General features: G+C 42.0%; 1 protein-coding gene across 1 annotated transcript in view; it reads right to left on the bottom strand.

Moving 5' to 3' along the window:
- Positions 1 to 23625, bottom strand: part of cacna1ba (calcium channel, voltage-dependent, N type, alpha 1B subunit, a) — a 518974-nt gene that overhangs the window by 6799 nt on the left and 488550 nt on the right. The window contains exons 42-46 of the mRNA XM_067969602.1: positions 17942 to 18051; positions 15045 to 15175; positions 10650 to 10782; positions 7662 to 7769; positions 3462 to 3675 (exon numbers count right to left, since the gene is read on the bottom strand). Coding sequence (XP_067825703.1) covers positions 3462 to 3675; positions 7662 to 7769; positions 10650 to 10782; positions 15045 to 15175; positions 17942 to 18051 — 696 coding nt within the window. The remainder of the gene's footprint in view (positions 1 to 3461; positions 3676 to 7661; positions 7770 to 10649; positions 10783 to 15044; positions 15176 to 17941; positions 18052 to 23625) is intronic.

Below are 23625 nucleotides of genomic sequence, written 5' to 3' on the forward strand. Positions count from 1 at the left end.
TGCCTTTCACGACCTCAGGACGTCCAAGTACTTTACAACCAATGAAGTACTTTTAAAGCGTAGTCACTGTTGTAATGTAGGAAACACGGCAGCCAGTTTGTGCACAGTAAGGTCCCACAAACAGCAATGAAATAAATGAACAGATCATCTGTTTTTAGGTATTGGTTGAGGGTGAAATATTGACCAGGACACCGGGGAGAACACCCCTTCTCTTCCTCGAATAGTGGCATGGGATCTTTTATGTCCAACTAAAAGGGCAGACAGGGCCTTGTTGTAACGTCTCATTTGAAAGACAGCACCTCTGATAGTGCAGCACTCCCTCAGTACTGCACTGAAATGCCAGCCATATTATGCGCTCGAGTCTCTTAAGTGGAGTTTGAACCCATGACTTTCTTGCCCCTAAGTCAGAGTGCTACCATTGAGCTAAGGCTGACACTACTTCTTAGTGAAGTCCATTATTTCTATATTTTTAACAGCAGCAACCAGCATATGCTGCATTAGGAACCTATTACTAATTAAGACTGACCGTAACCATTCTAATGCATAGTAATCTACAGGGCCACTGTTGACGGGGAAGATGCAAGACTTGCTTTGTGGTCAGGGCTACCAGCACCCACAGGTGTTTGTATATTATTTAAGAATGTAATATAGTCCAGAGCAAGGAAGGGCCTTTAAGTCCATCAAGCCCTCTTTGTCCAATTTTCACACATGATTATTCCATTATGGGCTGCCCACCAGCCTCACATCTACCTATTGATCCCTTACTTTAAGAAACATTAAGTTCCTTCTCTTACGAGCCTTGGCAAAAAAATCAAGCAATGCTATTAATATCTCTATAATCATTGAATTCCCCCCTTTCAACAGATATTGATGCATCTCCCACAGAAAGATGTGAACTGATACTCAATCAACTACCCTTTCTGGGAGTCAGTTCCTCATCCTGTACCTTATAGGGGGAGGGGTTGGGGTGATAAGGTAAGTTTTTTTCTAATCTGTAACCTTGCTCGAGTCTTGTGAATGCTGTACTTGTGTCCTCTAGTTCTCTATTTGATTAAATATCTTGTTTACTTCAACCGTACCTATACCTTACATTATTTTAAAGACCTGTATCACATCTCCTCTCTCAGTCTTCTTTTCTCCAGTGAAGATAAATTTAGTCGGTTGAGCCTTTCTTCATAACCTAGTCCCCCAAGGTCAGGGCTCAGCCTGGTCACTTTTCTCTGAACCCTTTCTAATGCTTCTGCACTAAACTTGTCTCGACTGCATGCATCTTGGGTGTAAGATGGACAACAAGCATTACAGGAAAGATGGTGCCATCAACAATAAAGTCATGAACCCGACAACACACAGCTCTCAAAATGCACGCTTCACAAGGTTCCAATCCAGCACTCTCGCGGACGCACTCAACCAATGCTGGAGCCACATCTGCTGAGCGCACAGGATCTGTTCCAGTTCTTTGATCAGTTCTTGACACACTTTCTTTCAATTTGCTGAGGGTGCCCTTATCCCCCTGAGAGCTATGGTAGCACCTTTTCACAAACCATAAAACTAAGTTTCTCATTATATTCACACTGGCCTGGTGGTGCTATAGGGTTATAGGACATCCCACATTGCCGTTGAACAGCAGCCAAGTCTAAATCCACCATACAACCAGCTTCCAGTTGTAGTTCTGCCTTCAGAAGAAGCAGAAGCCTGGTACTTTGTTCTGTTTTTTGGATCCGTTGGTTTTTCACTGTCCAATGTGTTCCTGCTTAAATAAATACTCCTATTTTTATGTAGAACCATTAATGATCCCATCAGCTTTCCAATATTTAAGTATTTTACTGAAAGCAGCATTATTATTCTTGCAGAAGAGAGGGCATTTTCAGCTGGCAGAAAATAGGTTTGCATTTTCATTATTTTCTTCCCTTCTTCAGGCCCATTGCTCCACTCTTCTCCAGCAGGCAACCTCATCTCAAGGCCTTTGCAACATTTCTATGTAATGACCCTCATGAGAATGGGAGAATCTTGCAAGTTTATCTGCTTTATAACTTTCACAACTCTCCCATCTGGAAGTGGAAGTGCCCAATCTCCATTCAGCACTTCCCTGTAATGACTCAAGAAACTGAGGGACTGCCAAGTGAGAAATGGGGGGTGAGTGACAGGTTATCTTGTATCCAACTTATCCACATTACAATGCATAGGCAGGATTTATCTTTTGAAGCAGAGAATAATAAATAGCTTGTTCATATTTGACATTGAATATACGATAATTGTAGGCCTTCACAGCCTGTCACTCTCAGGCTTATAGAAGTTAATGTGCTTTAAGTAATAGTATTATCCCCATAACAACATGGCAGTCTTGGACAGCTGACAGCTACATTTTACATGAGTTACTGCACTTTTATACATTATTTACTTAACTTGCTAAGAGTTAGTGTGCAGCTGGACCGTCTTTGGTGGAATACATTACATATTTGTAGTCGTATGTAGTGAGATGTTAACAAAAGACTTGGTTAATTTCAGCATGGATATCCAAAGCAGAGAAACTATCACAGAAAACTAAGCAAAGGTGAGATGATCTGAAGAGGTGCATGAACAAAACATAGCACACAATCCAGATCAGCAGGGGAAAATCACCTGCTATGGAGGGCAAAAATTCCTACACGATGGTCTCCAAGGATTTACGTACATCAAGGATCACCTGTACATTCACGTTGTTGAACAATTTTCCAAAAGCTCTTCTTGTATTAAGCAGCTGATATAAGAGCCATCGTCATTCAATTGAAAGCCAACAAATTCGTAAAAGTCTCATTTGATTTGCTGTTGTTTCAAATTGACCTAGGAAACCAGATATCTGGATGTCATCACCTGGCAAGAACGTCTATGATCTGAGGTAAGGATGTCTTTGAATCATGTACATTTGGTTGCTGGGTGCGGGGGAGAAGAGTCGGTTTTCACATCTTGCAACTGGGTTCAAATCCAGTGCAGAGAGGTGGTCTTCTCTGGCTGCTGCCTGCAATGGTCCGATCCGAAATGAGTTTGGACAGCTTTAATCTAGCGCTCAGTGCACTCCGCGTCAATTCTAACATGGAGCCCATTGCATAAAAATGCTTCTCAAAGTACCGACGACCAATCGCACTCAAAGAGGTACATGATGGCTGTGGGAAAATGACAGCTTTGGTACTGTAGGGGGCACCTTACTGATGCTGGGACTGAGGCACATTGTTAAGGCAAAGTAGACGGAGTTTTACTCTCTCTCTAACAGTACTATACCCAGCCTGTGAATTCTCGATCCAAACATTTGGTGCCCACAATGTAAAGTGTTCCGTTGCACAGCATTAACATTCCTCACCTTTGATGAGCACAAGGTTCATGAAATGAATTAAAACTGACTGAAAAAAATGCTTGAGTTTTTCAATTTTAAGCATCTCTCTCACAATTCCCAGTTCTCCTGTCCTAAGGTGATCTCAGTTGGTTACCTGTTTCTCCATCAGCATGTCTGCTGGGTGATCTCTCAAGTGATCGTTGCTTTTTCTCTTTTTTCCGATGGCAGCGATGGTGATGGTGGTGGTGATGTGGCATTCGTTCTGGGGTAACGCGCTCCAGAGGATAATCAGGCAGATGCATTCCATGAGGCCGCTGTGGCGTCAGCGTAGACACAGAACGCTTCATGGGGCTTGTGTCTGGGATTGGCTACACAAAAAAAGGCACAAGAACCAAGAGAGTTAGAATGTCTGAGCACAGTATACACACAGTTCTGTTACAATGATAAAATCTTGTTCTGGGTGTACTGTTGATAATAAGCATATAGCATCCTGCTTAATGTATCAGTATTAATGCTAAAGAATTTATTAGGAAACACAAAGCTGTAACTTTTGTTGACTCCAAATGCCATTCAATAATTTTTGATCGAGCTCATTTTCTGCCATATATCGATGGTTCTGTAGCATCATAAACAAGTGAGGGAAGATATCCTCATGAACCTGTTAGTAGAAATACTGACCAGAGGAAATCTTCCTCGGAACATAAGAACATTAGCAACAAGAGTAGGCCATTCAGCCCCTCGGGCCTGCTCCGACATTCAATTAGATCACGGCTGATCTGCACCTCAACTTCATTTTCTTGCCTTTGCTCCATATCCCTTGATACCCTTACCTAACAAAAATCTATCGATCTCAGTCTTGAAAGTTCCAAATTTCTACTACACCTAGTGTGAAAAAAGCACTTCCTGATTTTGCTCCTGAGTGGCCTGGATCTAATTTTAAGATTATGTTCCCTTGTTCTTGATTCCCCCACCAGAGGAAATAGTTTCTCCATATCTACACTATTAAATCCTTTCAACATTTTAAACACCTTGAACACCTGAACAAAGCAAAGCAAGGAAATCATCTTTATTGGTTGGAATGATGTGACATAAGGTTTCCTCTGGTTTCCAGAAATGACCATGCATCTAAATATTGGACAACACACCTTGGGGTTCCAAAACATCTTGAACCAAGAGAACTGGGTTAACAATGAAGTTTAGCATTTCATGTTTCTGATAGGTCAGATATGTAAATCAGTCATAACATACAGTGCCTATCAGATGCAGTCTGGAAATTTATTTTTGTCTGTTCCTTTTAAAAACAATTTTCAACCTCTCTTGACAGGCTTTTGTTTGTACGTGGTCTTTTATGTAGTCCACTTACATTGTATTAATCAACCCACAGTTTAACTAACAAAAATGGTCATCAATAAGGAAGATTGAGGCTCAGACTAAACTGACCTCTTATAAGCTAGGCCATGATTTCTATACATAATGTGCATTTTGCAGTTCATGTAAACTTGTCGATTTTTATGACCAAGACATTTGCACATTTTTCATTGGCCTTTTTCACCGTATTTTCCTTATCTCTGGTTTCTGATATCATTATAACTTACTCAGTAAGATATCATTCATGAACGCGCTCTGGAAAGCTAGTTGCTAGTTTAAAATGGATCCAGTAAGCATATAAATATTTCACAGGCATGATGCTGAATTAACATAGTTCTCTTACAAGTGTTAAAGACTCAGCACTCTCAGATGATTCACTGCCTGCACAATTACATTCTAAATGAGCTTTTGCACAAGTAACCGAAGGGTCGGTAACCAGAGGACACAGATTTAAGGTGATTGGCAAAAGAACCAAAGGCGTCATAAGGAAAAACATTTTTACGCAGCAAGTTGTAACGATCTGGAATGCACTGCCCGAAAGGGTGGTGGAAGCTGATTCAATAGTAACTTTCAAAAGGGAATTGGATAAATACTTGAAGGGAAAAAGTTTGTAGGGCTATGGGAAAAGAGCAGGGGAGTGGGGTGAATTGGATAGCTCTACCAAAGAGCCGGCACAGGCAAGATGGGCTGAATGGCCTCATTCTGTGCTGTGTCTTCCGATGATTCTATTTAATAATCGTGAGAATTTTACACTAGGGATAGAATCTTGAGCGTGTTCTCAAATGCTGCGTACATTGAATGGAATAAATACTACAAATTAGTGATCATTTCTGATACCATGCACATAAATTAGGATTGGTAACGACAGCCTACAATCTTGTTAATAAATACAATAAATGGAGGACAAGCATAGTGGCAGTTCTCTTTAAGATGTAGCAGGTTCCCTGTGGCAGAGTTATGAATTTACCAATCTCAATCCATACGTCAGAAGGAGGAGTTTCCACCAGTAAACGAAGCTACAAACATAGCTACAGGACTGGACCATACGCCAAGTGGAAATGACGTCCGGCATTCTCAACATCACAAGTGTGAGCGGGGCTTCAGTTAAAAGAACATATAGGGGAAAATGCATAAAGATCAAAAGATTGAAGCAACAAAATAATGTAGACATAATATGAGTTACATACTGCAAGGACACTCCCAGATGATCGAGATGTTTTCTTCAGCAAAGAGTCGAGTAAGACGACACAGACAAGTGAAGCAGCCCGTAGCACAACATTTTGCAGACAACAGGGTAGGGAGGAGTTAGGGAGGATTGGATGGGGGTCGGGTGGAAACAGAGAAAAAGCAAAGCAAAACAAAACACCAAATATATTTATAAAAGCAAAATGGATCAACCAGAATGTCAGTCACCACAAAAAGGAGATGTAGGGACATTGACGGTGATAACGGAGAAAGGTCCACAGAATAAAACAGAAGAGAGAAAAGAAAATTGAGTGAAATAAGAAGTCGGATTGAGAAATGGTGGGAAGGATTGACAAATCATATGAAAGTTGGGGTGGGAAAGACAAAACACGAAAAATTATGAAATGTTAATGCAGTTGAGCTCAAAATAACAAGCAATTGCATGTTTATTTTTTGGTTACATCAAATGATTTTTACCAGGCCAGATGAGGGACGAAGCAACAGACACTGTGATGAAAGCTGACAGTTTAAACCAAAAAACACCAAACACTCCAATCAGAATGAATGGTGTCCAGGGCATCATTAAGCAATGGTATTATTCTGAAACGGGAATGTATACAGGTTAAAAATTAGATACTGAAAAAGGAACAAAGCCTGAAAACATCAGTTACTTAACGATTTCTGATCAATACACTGGATGAGAGTATGGGCTTCACCAGAAGTAGAAGAGTGAAATGAAATTTATCTTTTGGAGGAGATTTATAGCCAGTGATTTGCAGAGGTTAAATGAAGCTTTATGAATGATTTTGGTGGTCTTTGGTTTAATTTCTACTGTCTTATTACCTCTAATTTCAGATTTCAGTTCATCTTCATACTTGTCAAATTGACATACATAAACACTCGTTTTGAGGAGGTTTGCAGGAAATTAACTATAGAAACATAGGAACAGGAGTAGGCCATTCAGCCCCTTGTGCCTGCTCCGCCATTTGATAAGATCATGGCTGATCTGTGATCTAGCTCCATATACCTGCCTTTGAGCTAGTATCAATTGCCATTTGCGGAAGAGAGTTCCAAACATCTACCACCCTTTGTGTGTAGAAATGTTTTCTAATCTCACTCCTGAAAGGTCTGGCTCTAATTTTTAGACTGTGCTCCTAGAATCCCCAACCAGCGGAAATAGTTTCTCTCTATCCACCCTATCTGTTCCCCTTATGGCTGTCTAAATATGAGTTCTTCATTAAGCTGATAGTTTTAAAGTCATTTCTTGGATTGTAAACATGTCCAGTGGAGTAGCTGTGTTATACTATTATAAACAGAGCTGTATTATTGAAATTTACCTCAAAATTATTTATCGATAATATGGAAGAAAAAGTAACAACAAAGGCTAAACTAATTTTTTTTGTGAAGGTGTCTAACAGCAATTTATAAGAAACAAAGTCTGACTGATAATAAATAAGACTGAGGGTAGTGAGTAAGCTGTATATTGTTCATAAATCAAACATACAGTCAATTATTCAGTAGTTCTTGCCCTCAGGCTGTGGTGAAAGAGACTTACAACAAAGTCTTAGTAAGACCTCAAAATTCATAACTTTTTCTTTGGCTAGTCCTAGTCTTTCTCTTGTATATTTAATATAGCCTCTTCTCATTCTTCTCCCCCATAGACTTGCCTCAACCACATGCCATTTTGTGACCACCCTCCAAGTGGGGACTCATAGGCTTTGCACCCACATCGAACCGCCCCAAGCAGATTGGCATTATTTGAAACTTTAATATTTCCTTCCTTTTTTGTCGAATTGCTTACCTGGGTCTCTGCAGTCAGTCGAGGCATAGATGCTGCACGTCCGTGGCTCTCCAGGCCTAGCTGATCGGCATGATTCAAATCATATCCTATCTCTTTCATCTCCACAGCCTGTGCAAGAGCAAGAGGATATCAGCTCTTTTCATTCCATTCAATTCAATTCATCGTAACTTCACTGTTCAGTGAGGTTAAATCTCTGCCTAAAACACTTCCACAATCTACACAGATAAACAGTGAAAAACTAACCAGAATTGTTAATTTTTCACGGGAAATTTTCAACCTCTCAATGACAAACGCGACAGATATTTTATTACTTCTCCACCTGAGCTCTTAAATTTCCTGTATTTTCAATGTGAAGTCACATCCTTTTTCTCTGTGTTGCTGCTTTGGCTCAGAAAAGGCAAAATCCCAAGATAATTCTCATTATTGTTTCAATGGTTCCATAAGGCTTCTCTGTCATTCCATGTGTCAGAGGTTCTGGTAACATTTTAGAAAGCTAAGCCATTTATTGGTAGGCTGATTTTCTGGTGATGCAGAAGGTACAGTGGATGGGTACTTTTTATTAATAACAAATGCATTCAAATTTAAAATATGCAACAGTTGATGCTGACCCTTGTGTATTTCAGTCAAGCATACATAAAGTCTGGGCTGATAAAGGAATTAAAAGGCTGACTGCACTTTAAATTTTATGGTAAAATATTTTCTATTTGCAGGCGAAGTTGCATAATTTACAATATTTGAATTGAGACAACACAGGGCAACACCATGTTATACTTACAAAACACCCTTAACCAAGGTGCTTCACAAAAGGAGGTCAGGCAGCAGGTCAGAAATAGGGGAAGTGACCAAAGACCTGATTTAATTTGTTCTTGGGATGTAGGCAGCTCCAACAAAGCGGCATTATTGCCCATCTTTGGTTGCTCTGAAGGCAGTAAGAGTCAACCATGTGGTGTGAGATGGAGTCACATGGACGCCAGACCAGGAAGGAGTGATAGCTTCTTTTTCCTTCCTTTTGTAAGTGGGGAGAGGTTTAAGAAGAGAACCTCGGAGAGCAGGGCTGTGATTGTTGAAGGCTATACCAACGTTGGTAGAGTGGAGGGACGGGGAATGCACAGTAGGACAACCTCAAAAAAAGCAGAGGGTGGGACATAGAAAGAGGCTGCAGAGTAGAGAATTATTGGATTTGTAAATGAGGATAAGGTAAAGATGTCTTAGTAGCACAAGTAACACTCAAGAAGCTTGACACCATCCAGGAAAAAGCAGCCCAATTGATTGGCACCCCATCTACCACCCTAAACATTCACTCCCTTCACCACTGGTGCACTGTGGCTGTAGTGTGTACCATCCACGGGATGCACTGCAGCAACTCACCAAGGCTTCTTCGACAGCACCTCCCAAACCCACGACCTCTACCACCTAGAAGGACAAAAGCAGCAGGCACATGGGAACAACACCACCTGCGTGTTCCCCTCCAAGTCACACACCATCCCGACTTGGAAATATATCACCGTTCCTTCATCATCGCTGGGTCAAAATCCTGGAACTCCCTTCCTAACAGCACTGTGGGAGAACCTTCACCACACGGACTGCAGAGGTTCAAGAAGGCGGCTCACCACCACCTTCTCAAGGGCAATTAGGGATGAGCAATAAACGCTGGCCTCGCCAGCGACGCCCACATCCCACGAACGAATAAAAAAAATTATGTTAATTAGGCAATCCTGTGGTTTTGCCAAACATTTCTGTGTCAATCGGCCTTATGTTGTATGTTTTCTTCCTGATATCAGCTGAGAGAAAATCTGAGCCTTTTCAGATCAAAAATAAATCAATCTTCATAATCAGAAAATTTTGGACTTGATCAGAAGAATAAATTTGGAAGGAACAATGTGAAGCTTTAAGTAAATAACAAATGTTTACAACTGTTTTCACAAACTATCATGCTGAAAGATGTTGGCGTACATTATTAGCTGTATCCTCAGTTTCTCCTCCTCCTCCCATTGGGACTTGGTTCTGCCATCTCTGCATGATTAACATAACTGAAGATGCACTGGACATTAATGCTGCCCTTCAATATGAATAAAAGTTCATTTGTTCCCTGTGTCAAACAGGGTAAGTGTCTGTATGCATCATACCAGAGCTGCAGCGGTAGTATTTTTTGTTTATACCATAGAGACTGGGAACTTGAGGTGGCTGTGTCTCGTGAAAGTTCCTGGTTGTATAAAGTAATGTTTTAATATCAGTTTTTTGTAGGAGGGCTTCCCTAACATTCCATCTGATGCCATCTTAAGATTTTTAGGTGCTGATTGAGCATGGGAAACACAGAATTCAGGCTTGTCCATGTAAAAGATTTGGACCTAGAACCTTTGTTTTGGAGCCACACTTTGGAAGTAAGTCCTTTGGGGGAAAGAAATCGTGGTCAATGGATGTTCTCCAGAGGCGCTATCTATGGTACAGAGAAAGGAGACATGGTCAACAGTTTGATGCAGATCTTATTCCATTCGTGAACCTGACCAGGGTTATTCAGACCAGCCTCAAGAGGAGATTAAAATCTGTATTCAAACCACTGACCACGCAGCTCCATGTTCAAACAACACACATTATAAAACAAAACTTATAGCCCACATTTCCATGGGGCAGCATGTTGATACGTCAAACACCAACAGACCATTTTCATTCCCCATTACTTAAAAATGCAGGCCACTTCCACATTATCATTAGAAAACATCTAATTATTCTTCTAATCACATATGCATTATAAACTAGATGGAGTTTACAGAATCAAATAAATTACATAGTTACGTAGAGTCAACACCACCAGGCCATTCGGCCCAACTAGTCTATGCCGGCATTTATGCTCCACACAAGCCACCTCCCACCAATTGCAAGCAAATATGAGCTTTGGTTATGATGTCAGCTGCATTCACCCACAATTGTCAATGGGAATTATTAACTACACTACACAATTACCTTATATGTTAAAAATTAAACTCATACCTGAGGGCTGCTTTGGGTTACCGAAGCTTCTTCTGACTGACCCCGTTCAGGTATTCGTGCTTTAGCCTCAGTAAATGCCTCCTGGGTCCGAAACCAGGGTGCGGATTCTTTTAATCCACTGCCTTGGTACAGGCTAAATGAACGAAAAAGTAATTAATACAGTACATCCCACCCTGTTAAACAACATACTCTCTGTTATAACCTGACTGGGATCTAATCTCCAGACTTTTTCATGATACACATGCTTTATTATAGGGACACAAACTATCGTGTACACTTCTCAAACATTCAAAATACTCAGCTCTTCTGGATTGCAATGTAATGAGGATGAAGTATATCTGTTCTATTAAAAAAATGTAATCATCACAATTAGATGGAGGAGCTATGTTAATAACCAGCCGTTTGAGTCACAATGGAATAAACCAGCAGTAGGATTGGCTGTGAAAGGGTGTTCGATATTTGAATGCTGCATTCAAATTTAAATGCTTATGTACACTAATACTGCAATAAAAATGATGGCACTTGACTAAGTAATGTCCTCATCATTGCTTAGAGAGAACTGTCATCATTTTTATTGTAATAGCATTATGCATAAGCAATGCAGTGAATCGTTTCCACATGATTTCTGTCACGGAGTCATGTTTGGCAAAAGGATTAATAGTTTTACATGAAGGCACGGATCTCTTTAATACCAGTGGCTGATAAGGCCATTCAACTACTGTCCTTCAACAAATGTCAAACTTTTTCAATCGAGTATCAAATTAGATTAATATGAAAGTACTTGGCATCCAATGTGAAAGGAACTAAAAGCCAAAATATTTCTCTGAAAAAAATGATTAATACACTTTGTTAACTGCTGGGCAATGTCTGCTGGATACAGTGATTCTGACTTTGCTGGTGGGACAGCACCCACAGTCCTAATGAAACAATTACTATTATTAGACACCTGTTGGTATTATTTTCACAGCCCTCTGCCATTGTTTTTAACACCAGTGAAAGTAAAATGAGAATACAGATGTGAGGAAAACAACACTTGGACATGGTGTACTCCATTTGCTCCAAATGTTGGCAGTTGCCAACTCACAGAACAGAAGTACCTATTCCTCCCCTTCATTCGCATCACAAAAACAAAGCAACTCCAATGGAGAAGAGGCTCCAAATCCTGATTGCCACAGAAAACACAAATGGCACTGTTATAACTCACATTGAAAATAGCATTGTTCAAAATGTCACAATTCAAAACTTGCGACTGACCATTGTTTTGGTACAATATTAAAGGTTGTATTGGTAAATATATTTTACCAGCAACAGTGTGTTGCTTGTGATAAAAACCTCATGCTTACAGAATTCATGAATTACATCTTTGGCACTTGCACTTATAAAAGCAACAATACATCTCTATTGTTTCAATGTGCTCCAGTATGTCCACTGTATTAGAATATGGTACTGCAGTCAATCATCACTTAATAACCCACTTCATAGAGGAGATTCAAAGAGTCGCCCACATAACATTTAACAACAGGGCATCACACAACACATTGGTGTACCAATACAATGCACCAATGAAATGGCAGACACGGGTTTGGGTTGATGATGCTTCACAATGTGAGATAGTCTCAGAAAGGCAGGGTGAGAGACTTAAGGTAGGAGGGGAGAAAATTGAACAGTGAGTCAATTCAGTCTGCTTATGTACACCTTGTAGAGGCCAATTACAGAATAGCATTAATAAGATTGAGAGCAGATCATCTATCTACCCTCATTGCCAGGGGAACTTGTGTGGTGTGTGAATTAAAAGGTCGAGAGAAAATAAAATATAGGTAAAAAGTTACATTTTCACCGTAGAATACATTTTTGCATTGCATGATACATCAAGATATCACCATGGGCTCGATTTTACCAGGCCTGCGGGTTTCCGGCGGGTTGAGTTTCGGGAGCGTGGTCAACACGCTCGGTGAAATTAGTGGGTTGCCTGCGCGGTCGTAGCAGGCAACACACTAATAGGAATCAATTACCTGCTCCTCCGGGGTCCGCGCTGCTGGTCTGCGCGTCGGGCGGGCTGCGCATGCGCAGTCCGATCTGTCAGCTGGAGGCGCTCTATTTAAAGGGGCAGTCCTCCACTGACAGATGCTGCAACCAATGGAACAAATTACAGCATGGAGCAGGCCAGGGGGAAGGCTGCTCCCAGTTTAATGATGCCTCACCCCGGGTATCATCAGATGGGGTGAGGAGGAGGGGGAGGACAGAGATCTTGCACCTGGCGGGCGGGAGGAAGCGGCCAGCCTCTGCCACCAAGAAGGCCTGGCTCGAGGTGGCAGAGGGGGTCACCTGCGCAACCAACATATCGCCCACCTGCATACAGTGCAGGAGGCGCTCCAATGACCTCAGTAGGTCAGCCACAGTGAGAACACGAAGTCTTTCCCCTACACTCCATCTGCCACAACACTGCCCCAACCCCACATCTCCTTCGGCACCGCCAACACTACTCTGTCACATCACCCCTCATACCCACTCAAACCCCATCCTCATCTTACCTCCACCTACTCACCTCGCCAGTACTCATCCTGCCACTAACACGCGACCCAATCCTCATACAATCTCATGGCTCTATCCCATACTCACCCTCTCGTGCATCTCCCTCACGGCCAGCCTCACTCAACCTGCCACCACCTGTGCTGCAGCCACAGGGCATGCATCACATATGTGCAGTAGGCAGCGTAAGGCAAATTTTTCGTGAGCATGAAGGGGGTGCACAAGGGTGTCGGAGGGTTTGCCATGGGTGTTACCTATATTGAATTTCAGAGCAACAAACAGCACACATTATATTGGCACCACCACTGCCATGTCTCCACGAATCCTGTCTGTTGTGTCCAATAATGCCCGCTCCTGGGTATCACTATGAGGACCCACCACTGATGCCACCCATCGTGTCACTGCAGAGTAGGTGCAGGTGTATTTGCAGGGCTCTTCCGCGCAGACGACTGAGAGACATCCGAGGTGTAGCCGGCTGCACCCTGGAAGGATGCGGAGGAGAAGTTGTGGAGGGCAGTGGTGACTTTGACAGCGACAGGTAAGCAGTTGGTGCTGGGGCCAGCCAGGAGCAGCTCGGCATGAAAGAGCCTGCAGATCTCCACGACTACATGTCGAGCGAATCTGCGCCTCTGTGTGCACTGCTGCTCGGAGAGGTCCGGGGAGCTGCGCCTCGGTCTGTGGACCCTGTGGCGAGGGTAGTGCCCTCTGCGATGCGTCTCTCTCTGCGGTAGCCCTCCCTCCTGCGGTGCAGGTGAGCGTGCAACAACACCGTGTTGGGGGGCTCCACGTCTCTGCGGCGGACGGCGTGGACTGCGAGGCTGCTGGGGCTGGTCATGCTGTTCGTCCTCCGAGGGTGTCCACGTTGGTCTGAGGGGTTGTGCAGGGTAGGTGGGTGGTTCCTCGGACTGGGGCTGCAGTTTCGTGTCGGTCTGTCCTCTGGCTTGGCGGGGGGTGGTGGGGGCAGGGGTTTCCCTATGTGACGCGGTGGCCTCCTGCGTGGTGAGGGCTCTCCCCCGTGGGGTGCACCTTGGCACCTGCCACAGGCTGCTGGCTGCAACACGCCTGGTTGGAGAGAGACTGTTTCCCCCAGTGTGGGAAACACTCTGCGATGCAGGTGAAATCCCACACTTCCTCTTTTGACAGCTGATTCAGCTCATTAACTGACCTCAACAAGCAAGGTAAGTACTCTCAAGTGGAACCCCGCTGGCTTTAATTGCCTGCGGGATTCCCACCAGCGGGGGCCACGCACGCAGCCCCGCACGTCATCGGGGAACCTGGAAGTGGTCGGGATCGCGGCGCGATCCGGTCACGTGACCGCATATCGGGATTTTCGGGGCCCCCCCGCTGGAAACCCGCAGGAAACCCGACCCTAAAATCGAGCCCCATGTGTTTTATTTGAAGAGTGAACCTTAACATTCAAGTTTTTTTCTGCAGCTTTGCAATAATAATAATTTAGGACTGAAACTGACAAATTTGCGGCAAGATTTAATGCATGTAAATTGCAACTCTACAAACAAATGTTCCATGAAGGGAAATCTGCACAAAAGTAACTGGAAACTACAGCAGAGCAACAATTGCCCAGCAGCCAGCACAACAAGAGCTTCCAAGCAAGTTGGTTCTGTTTATAGGAACATAAATCATTTTGGGAACAAGTAAAAGCCATTTGGCCCAACATGATCAACTCTTCTTGCTTGATATCCATACCACCATCTGACCATATCCTTCAATCCCCCAAAATATCCAGTGCTCTCCTGAATCCATGTATACTTGGCCTTCCATTGTAACTTATCCCATATGCCTAATAGCCTTGTATTGAGTTAAGTCTGAGATACATCAAGACGTTGAATAGAAAACGCAAATACTTACGCATTGCCGCCATTGTTGAGCGAGTTCCTGCTCATGTGGCGAGAGATGGGCTTTGTGCTGTTAAGTGAGGGGGGCTCTTCTTGCGTTGGTGTCAAAGCTCCCACCATGCGCTGAAAGAACGATGTTCGAGTCTGTGTGAAATATAATACAGCGCGGGTCTGGAATGAAAGGGACTTATGGATGCAAACCAAAAAAAAAAAATGTACAAACAAAATCAAATGCAAAAATCTGATGAGACTGATTCACTGGTGGACCCCACTGCTGGATAATGCCAATTACTTGACAACGTATGTAGCCATACAATGATGGGTTGTAAATGCCACACAGTTGTTAACCCCCCCCCACTTCTGGAGACTTTCTTTAAGCCCTTCAATCTCACATACAGAAAGAAGGAAGGGAATTGGTAATTTACTGAAAAATTGCACCACAAAATGACATCAGATTATATAACAGGCAATGGGTTATCTAGTCGGCTGTCATGAGGTGGATTATTTTTAAGGAAATCAGAGCTTTCCATTTTATTTTCTCCTGTGATTGATCATGTGGTTTTCATATCAAACGTTTGAGAAAAAAAATCAATTTAAAAGCAAGCTTCTGCTCATTTTAGACAAAAATCTGTCTTTGAATCCAAATGGGTGTGGAGTAACACAGATCTGATAATAGGTATAGCAGCTGTGCAACACTGTACTCAATATCTGGCCTCAGCTTCATCTTGGCGACTATTGGCAGTCAGGAGAGAGATGGCAGTCTGGAAGAAAGCAGCTCAAAAGGATGAGGAAAGGTGTGAAGGACAACAGAGGCTTGGGACAGGCTGGAGAGAAAAATGGAGAGATGGTGGCATGAAAGTGTAGGGACAAGGATCGCACAAAACAATATACAAAGAAAATGTGGAGAACTTGATACCAGCGTGAAAGAGAGGGACACTAAAATGGCTCAGGAGGTAATGTATGCATGTTTGCATTGAAGCAATGGGACATTTTTGGCAAGACAACGACAATTGTTCTGATGGAGAATGAACCATTGTAAATTGACCCCACATTGTATTTATAATATTTATGCAGCTACAAATGTGAGTACAAACAACATTCACATAACTACTTGGACCTTGTGTTTAGTTGCCTCCCTCTCACATTCACTCATTAAACACACATCAGCTTTTCCTTCCAGTAGGGAGACGACCCACCCAGAAGCCCACTCTGTGCAGCAAATGAGACCAGTAGTCAGCATTGGGCAAACCTGCAACTCTACAAGTGAGAGGCCAGTCATTGTAACCAGTGTACTGATGGGATGGCAACTAATAAAATGGATTTACAGATTTTTCTAAGTTGATAATTGCAGTTTAATTTTACATCTGTCTTGTATTTATAAATGAGGAAATGTGAAATCATCAGATATTTCAGCAGAGGGAGAGAAATACATTAGAGCTCTTTTACAGTCCTTGTCGTAAGGATCAAATCTCTAGCGACCTGGTGGAAGGGAGATCTGTTTTCCCCAGTGGTCTAATGGTTGCAATGGTTTGCTTCCTGTTAGCCTAATGAGGGAATCATTGTTCTTCAGACTTATTAACACGACATGTTCAAGACCCCATTGTCAAACCAAACCTTTACCCCAACACAAAAAATATGTACACAAACATGCCTAATTTTAGAAAATAGTTTCTCATTGTTGTCTTTTCTCCATCTCTGCCCATTGGCAGAGTCCTGGGAGATGGTCTTCCATCAGCTCCATGGGCAATAGAATGGTGGCTGGCAGGGGCGGGGGGGGGCAAAAATGAGTAGAGACAAATAAAAAAATGGAGAATTGAAGAAAAAATATTTCATGTTAAGTACTGGATGGACATCATATCTAAAAGCAGGAGCAGCCTCGAGGCTCCAGGCTGCTCTTAAATATTCTTCTAAAACACAAATTTGTGAGTTGTTCAAAGCTTACCTCAAAAATAAGGGAAGGCAATTTTCTTTTACTTTTGAACATATGAACAACATAAAGAAACAAGAAAGTCTGGAGTGAGAAAACGCCATTTGGCCAAATGAATACACTCCATCCAGAATACACGTATCTTGGACTTCACCCACCCCTGCTACTTGTTGATCCCCTACATTCATAAACAATGGAGGGGGGTGCTAATTTTGAACTTCCGACACCTGGGCGGTAACCTGCAGATTGGATCACCCACTTGTTGTACAACCTGTCCGATTTCCGTTCCATTTGGATGAAAATCAGGCGGCTTCTACAATGGGCAGGCAATCCACTCTGCCAAGTTACAGCCCAGATAGTGAAGTTAAAAATGACTCCCAATAAGTTCCCTCCTCCCATGAAAAAAAACAAAGCTGTCCTAATGCAGGAGAGAGTAACACATACACACACACACATATATATATATATATATACACACACACACGCGCGTACATAGAGGACCAGTATGTTTGTTACTGATTTCTTTTTTAAAAGGATTTGAAGTAGGCCTGTTATACTGCTGCAGTGATCAGTGCAAAGTGGCTTAAATGGCACAGTTTCAGCAGATAAGACATTATAAAAATCCTACAGTAATGGCAGAAGTTGAACATTATTGAATAGCATGGTGTCCAACCATATTTACACATAATTGGTGGAGTTCATTGCTGAAGCAAGTAGGATGGAAAAAAATATCCAGATCCATCTACATGGGGCTAAAATAGTGATCTCATTAAAGAGCTGCTGAGGTGAGAAGTTGACAAATATTGGAAAACCCATGCAGTGAGAGAGAGAAGTTAAATAGCCAATATATTTTGGAATATCTAAAGTTACATCCTACATTTAAACAGTATAAAAGATATTTAAAGAAATATTCCTACAATGGAAACTCAGAAACAGTGCGGCAATAATCATGTGCTGGTTAACGATTCCGTCTTTCTGGTTACCTGTGACAAGCTGCCAGGCTGCTGTTGCTGCATTCTCTTACTTTTGTTCTGTTTATAGTAATCAAAAATCATCCGAGCAGCATAGACTTTCCCCACCGTCAACTCTGTGGCTGCAGAAAAAAATTAAAATGTGAGAACGATGCCTAATCTTGTTAGTACCTTCAATTCAGTATCTCTCAGTAGACTGGTCCTTCTGAATTGAGATTAATTGAGGAAACTTCTTGGGGCATTTCCTTTTACAAATATTTCTTCACCCCTTATTGAGCCAATCTACTATCTAAAAATTGAGGACAAGGGATATAGATAACAAAAATTAAGATGAAACACAGCGAACGACTGCTTTAACATAAAAGGGTGAGAAAGACGTGGTCTGACATTTAAGTTAGTGGAGATCCTGGATGGATTTCTGTGAAAACACAATTTCTTGTCAGTGTGCTTGTTCTGATATTTCTAATAATTCTTGTCGACTCTCAAAAAACAAGCCAATGTTTTCTGACCCCGGATTTAAAAATGGCTGTATCGGACACACATTTAAGTTTTTAAAAAAATCCTTAAAGAGGTTAATAACTTTCTTTGATTTTGATTGTAAGGGCACTGGTTCAAACTAATAAAAGGCAAATTTAGGGCTGGTATCAGGAGTTTCTTTGTCACACAAAAAGTGATCAACACATGGAATGGACTTCTGGATAGGATAGTGGAGGCAGAAACTTGTTAAGAAACAATTGGACACTGTGAATGAGGGATAATAGTATCTTTCTGTATTGATAAGCAAAGCCGAGCCTCTCATACCGTATGCTGTGCCTTTATGCAACTCTTCACTCACCTGACGAAGGAGCAAAGCTCTGAAAGCTTGTGATTTCAAATAAAGCTGTTGGACTATAACCTGGTGTTGTGCGACTCCTTACATTATGTATTTAAAACATAGCACTTACATAATACTTGAAATTATATAGCGACTTATCAGATTGAAATGTCTGTAAGTGCTTTATACAATGAATTACTTTTTTGAAGGGCAGTGAGTTATGTAAGAAAATGAAGCAGCCACCCTATGCCAGCGATACCTGATAAACAACATGGGATAAACAACCGAATCATCTATTCTTTTGGTGATGTTGGGTGTGGGAGGAATGTTAACAGGATTCCAGGAGAGCTTTCTGCTCTTCTTCAAATAACATCACTAGATCTTTACCTGAACCACTGAAACAGGCAAACGGGACCTCAGTTAATTATTGCAGATGGCACCTCCAATAATGCAGCACTCCCTCAGTACTGGATGAATGTAGGTTATGCACTTACAATCTGACTAACATATGTTAAGGTGCATTTTTATCATGGAGTCTTGTTGCATGGTAAATAGGAAAGGTATCCAAGAGGGCTGATGCCATCCATAAGTCTTTTCTCACTTCTTTGTGTCCTGTGACTTAGTAAAACTCAGATCAATGATTCAAGCAGGCTTTCCTCATACCTGAGTTCTTGTTTATTTTTTAAATGGGTGAGCTAATGGAAGTAAAAATTCAGCAGCTCAGTCAGAATTACATACGAACATATGAATTAAGAGCAGGAGTAGGCCATTCAGCCCCTCGAGCCTGCTCTGCCATTTGATAAGATCATGACTGATCTGATTGTGACCTCAACCCTACTTTCCCATCTGCCTACTATAACCTTTGATTCCCTTGTTAATCAGGAATCTATCTAACTCAGCCTTAAAAATATTCAATGACCCTGCCTCCACCGCTCTCTGGGGAAGGGAGTTCCATAGACTCACGACCCTCTGAGAGAAAAAATTTCTCCTCATCTCCTTCTTAAATGGGAGACCCCTTATTTTTAAACTGTGTCCCCTAGTTCTCGTCTCTCCCACAAGGAGAAACATCCTGTCAGCATCTACCCCTTTAGTCCCCTTTCATTCTTCTAAACTCCAGTGTATACAGGCCCCAACTTGCCCAACCTTTCCTCATAAGATAACCCCTTCATCCCAGGAATCAGTCGAGTGAACCTTCTCTGAACCGCTTCCAAAGCAATTATGGTCTCACAAATGTTACTGTAACTACTTCAGAAAGATGCCTAGCCTGTAACTCAGCATGGAGCATTTTCAGATGATGCGGCTGGCTGGAGTACAGTATGTCCACACTGCACTCCACTTGTCTCCATGATTTGGCTCCAAATGGCCTGTGATGTAACAGGCCATTTGGAGCTCAATGTCAGAGACAGAATGCTGTGATTTTTCCACCAGCCCCTTCCAGTTCAATTTAACATTTCAACATAAGAGAATTCTAAAAAGATTGGGCACAGATCTTTTTCGATATATATATATATATATATATAGATATATCTATATCTATATATATACACATACAAATTAGTCCATCAAAAGCTTACATCATTACTAATGAAAAGTAATTAATTTTTCTTTTGAAGTGTTTCTTCCCCCCCATCCAATTTTCCCCATCTTCTCTCTCTAAGATGTTGACTATTGCTGTGGTAAAATTCCACAAGCACTGGGCAAACTCCAGAACCAGTGGCCAATCCTTACTCTCGAGTCTAGCAAGCAACTGTCAACAATCGTAGGACGTTCACAGCTGAGCCCAATCCTGTCTTTACTCAACATCCACACGTATAAACTATCCAGTAAAGGCCAGTGGATGGCAATGAGGAGCAGTAACCCTGGCCCAGCAGCAATGAGGACACTTGTCGGACCTCAACTCCAGCCCTGACTGAGATCAGCTTGTTCAGTGCAGACCAAGGATTGAATCTGGGACCTTCTTGGTCCATATGGTTTAGTTATGCACTGTGTCGTGTTTTTTCAGCAACCGAGTCATCAGGGCAGGGATTAGTCACTATGTAAATAGACTCTTCTCAGATGATGGGAAATAGTCCAGATTTATCAAGTCTAACTGCAAGTTCCAAATCATTAAAACAATTAGCAATACCATGTAGTTTAACAGTATTGTACACATTTCACATAATTTCTCAATTACCAATTTTCTCATTTGTATTTTTTTTAAAAGGTGTTTTTAGTGCCATTTTTGAAATTCAAAATGTGGACTGCCACAATATAAATAAATCTCATATATACAAACACCTCTTTGTATAACACATCGAACTTACAACAGAAACAAGCCATTCGGCCCAAACAGTCAATGTCGGCATTTACCCTTCACGCGAGCAAATGGTTCTGATCACATTTACCCACCCTGTTCCCATATCCCTTTAGCCCCTTTTCCTTCATCCACCTATCCAATCTTATCTTGAATGTTGACATAGTTTCTGCCTCAACAACTAACCCTAGGAGTGAATTCCACAGCCTCACAACTTTGTGTCAAGAAGTTTCTCTTGCTCTCTGTTCAAAATCTCTTACATTTAATCTTTTATCTATGACCACTCATTTTAGTCCCCTCAATTACTGGAAACAGTCTGCTTCTTTCTACTCTGTCTCATCCTTTCATTATTTTCAAGGATTAATTGCAACTTTTACTTCTATTGCCATCTAATATGATCCTTTCAGTAGGACTGCTGCCCTCTCAGGTTTTAACCACTGCAAAGAGGAAAATCAGCAATTATACGAACTTGCGTTCAGATATTTTTAATAAACAGTTTCGAAATTCTGCAGCTTAAGAAGTATCCCTGTATGCTGATAACACACTACTGTTTGTAATCAACTGAACCCCTCACTCCTGAGCATTGTCGAAAGCAAAACATTTGGATGATTCTCCAATTACAAACTGAACTACACTAAAACAGAGTGAAGACCCTAACACAGGAAATTACCACACAAATACAGGAATCCCTTGCATATTGGGGGAGGGAGCAGGAAATAGTGCAGGGCAGCACTTAAGCCTCTAATTGGTATTAACTGGCTGGTAGGAGGATATTGAAAAATATCCAGGAGAGGAGTAGAGTGAGGGAGGAGGGAGGTGTTATAAATTGGATAGCCAGGTGGTGAAGAATAGAATATGAGAGCCTAGTCTTCAGTTGCTTCCAAGCCTTTATTCACAGAGCTCCACCTTACACCCACCATCACACCCTCGATCAGCTCTATTATAAATGGATACAAGAGTGTTGCCAATTGATATTCACCACCTGAATACAATTAACACGAATTGATATAAATCACATGGATACAATTAACACGAGGGAGGTGGGGGTTGAAGGAGTGAGAGAGCTGCACAATGGGATCCAGGAAATACCTGAATGAGAGGCAGAGACCTGGTCCACCTGCTTAATAGGGCAAAGGCTAGGCTGGAGAAACAGGCAATCTGGGCAACAAGGACTGCAAACAGATTATAGAAATGAGTAGAAAACTTCACAGATTCTGACCTACATGTCCTCATAATAAAGATACGGAGACCTGCAAGAGCGTGATGCACACTTTGTGAAGGGAAGTAACTGTGCCAGTCAGTGCCACGTTCTTAAACACCTGGACTCCTTTTCAGCACAGGAAGAAGTTTCTTTGTACGTATGACACTCTTTCATTCATTACCCTCACAGTGTCAGAGGAAACAGAGGTGAAAGTGGGATCTGACAGTGGGGTGTTGGAGGTTCCGCAGAAGCCAGCCCTGGCTCCCGAGTCTGCTCTAAAAAGATGCTAGATGAGCATACCATGCAGACAAGGCATTGAGAACCATCTCGGAAAACCTGAAACAGATGGCAGGGGTCAAGGGGAAGTTCAATGACATCCTTTGTGACAATTTCCAAGAAAGATTTAACAAAATACTACCTGGAGTGAGTGGTGGCATCACGAACATCTGAATTCATGACCTCCCCCCACCCACCCGACCCCCAAGACAGTGGGATCTCCAAACCAGTCAATGTATTCAACAGCACAGAGAGGCAGCAACAATAGACATGGTGGTAATAAGAAGCAAATATGTAAGTGCACAGTAAAACCACAATGATATGAGGTCCAGTGTTGTGAAGTTAGTCTGTTCTTTGGTTTTTGAGATTGTGAGGATATTTGGATGTGAATTTGCAATGAGAGACAGAGTTCATTCCATGTTTTCTTATTGAACTGTTGCTTGCCTAATCAGACATCCTCTGGGACATCATTATGGGAGCGGTGCGGTCTATAGATTCTGGAGGAAGGTTGCCTCCCAGTTGGTGGTCTTCTCCTTTGGTATAGCCTTATCCTACGTGCCTCAGTCACTTATTTTCCTCCAGCTTCTGTTCTGCCTCCATTATAAGGACATATATGGGAATACCATAAGGGCTCTGTGGCAGAAGGGTGGGAAACATAAGATTTCCCTGCCAGAAATCCTGAAAGGCAGCTTGTGGAATCCTTTCATAGCTGCACAGTTGAGGAAGGAATTTTTAAAACAATTCAGTCAAAGCTGATATTTCAGACACCGTTTGTGGGCATTCAAAGCCTGTAAACTCAACCACTTCCTGGTTTGGCAAGTCATGTGGGTAACGTCCCCTCTTTTAACTTGATTCAAGTGCAATTCTGGTATAAATGGTGGAATTTCTAGGACAACAGCTTTAGCCCTCAGTTGCAGACATGTACCACTGGGGGTGAAGGCATCTTCTGCTCTGTAATTCTTGGCTTCCTAGATCTTTTGGGTTAAAATACCATTTGCCGTAATGTTAAAAACAAAAAATCGCAAATGTCCTTTTTATAAATAGAATGCTACAGACGAACACCATGCAACTCATATTCAAATCATAAATCAAATAACTCGCTCTTAATTTAG

Source organism: Heptranchias perlo, chromosome 31 (genome assembly GCF_035084215.1).
Source record: "Heptranchias perlo isolate sHepPer1 chromosome 31, sHepPer1.hap1, whole genome shotgun sequence".
Taxonomy (NCBI): Eukaryota; Metazoa; Chordata; class Chondrichthyes; order Hexanchiformes; family Hexanchidae; genus Heptranchias; species Heptranchias perlo.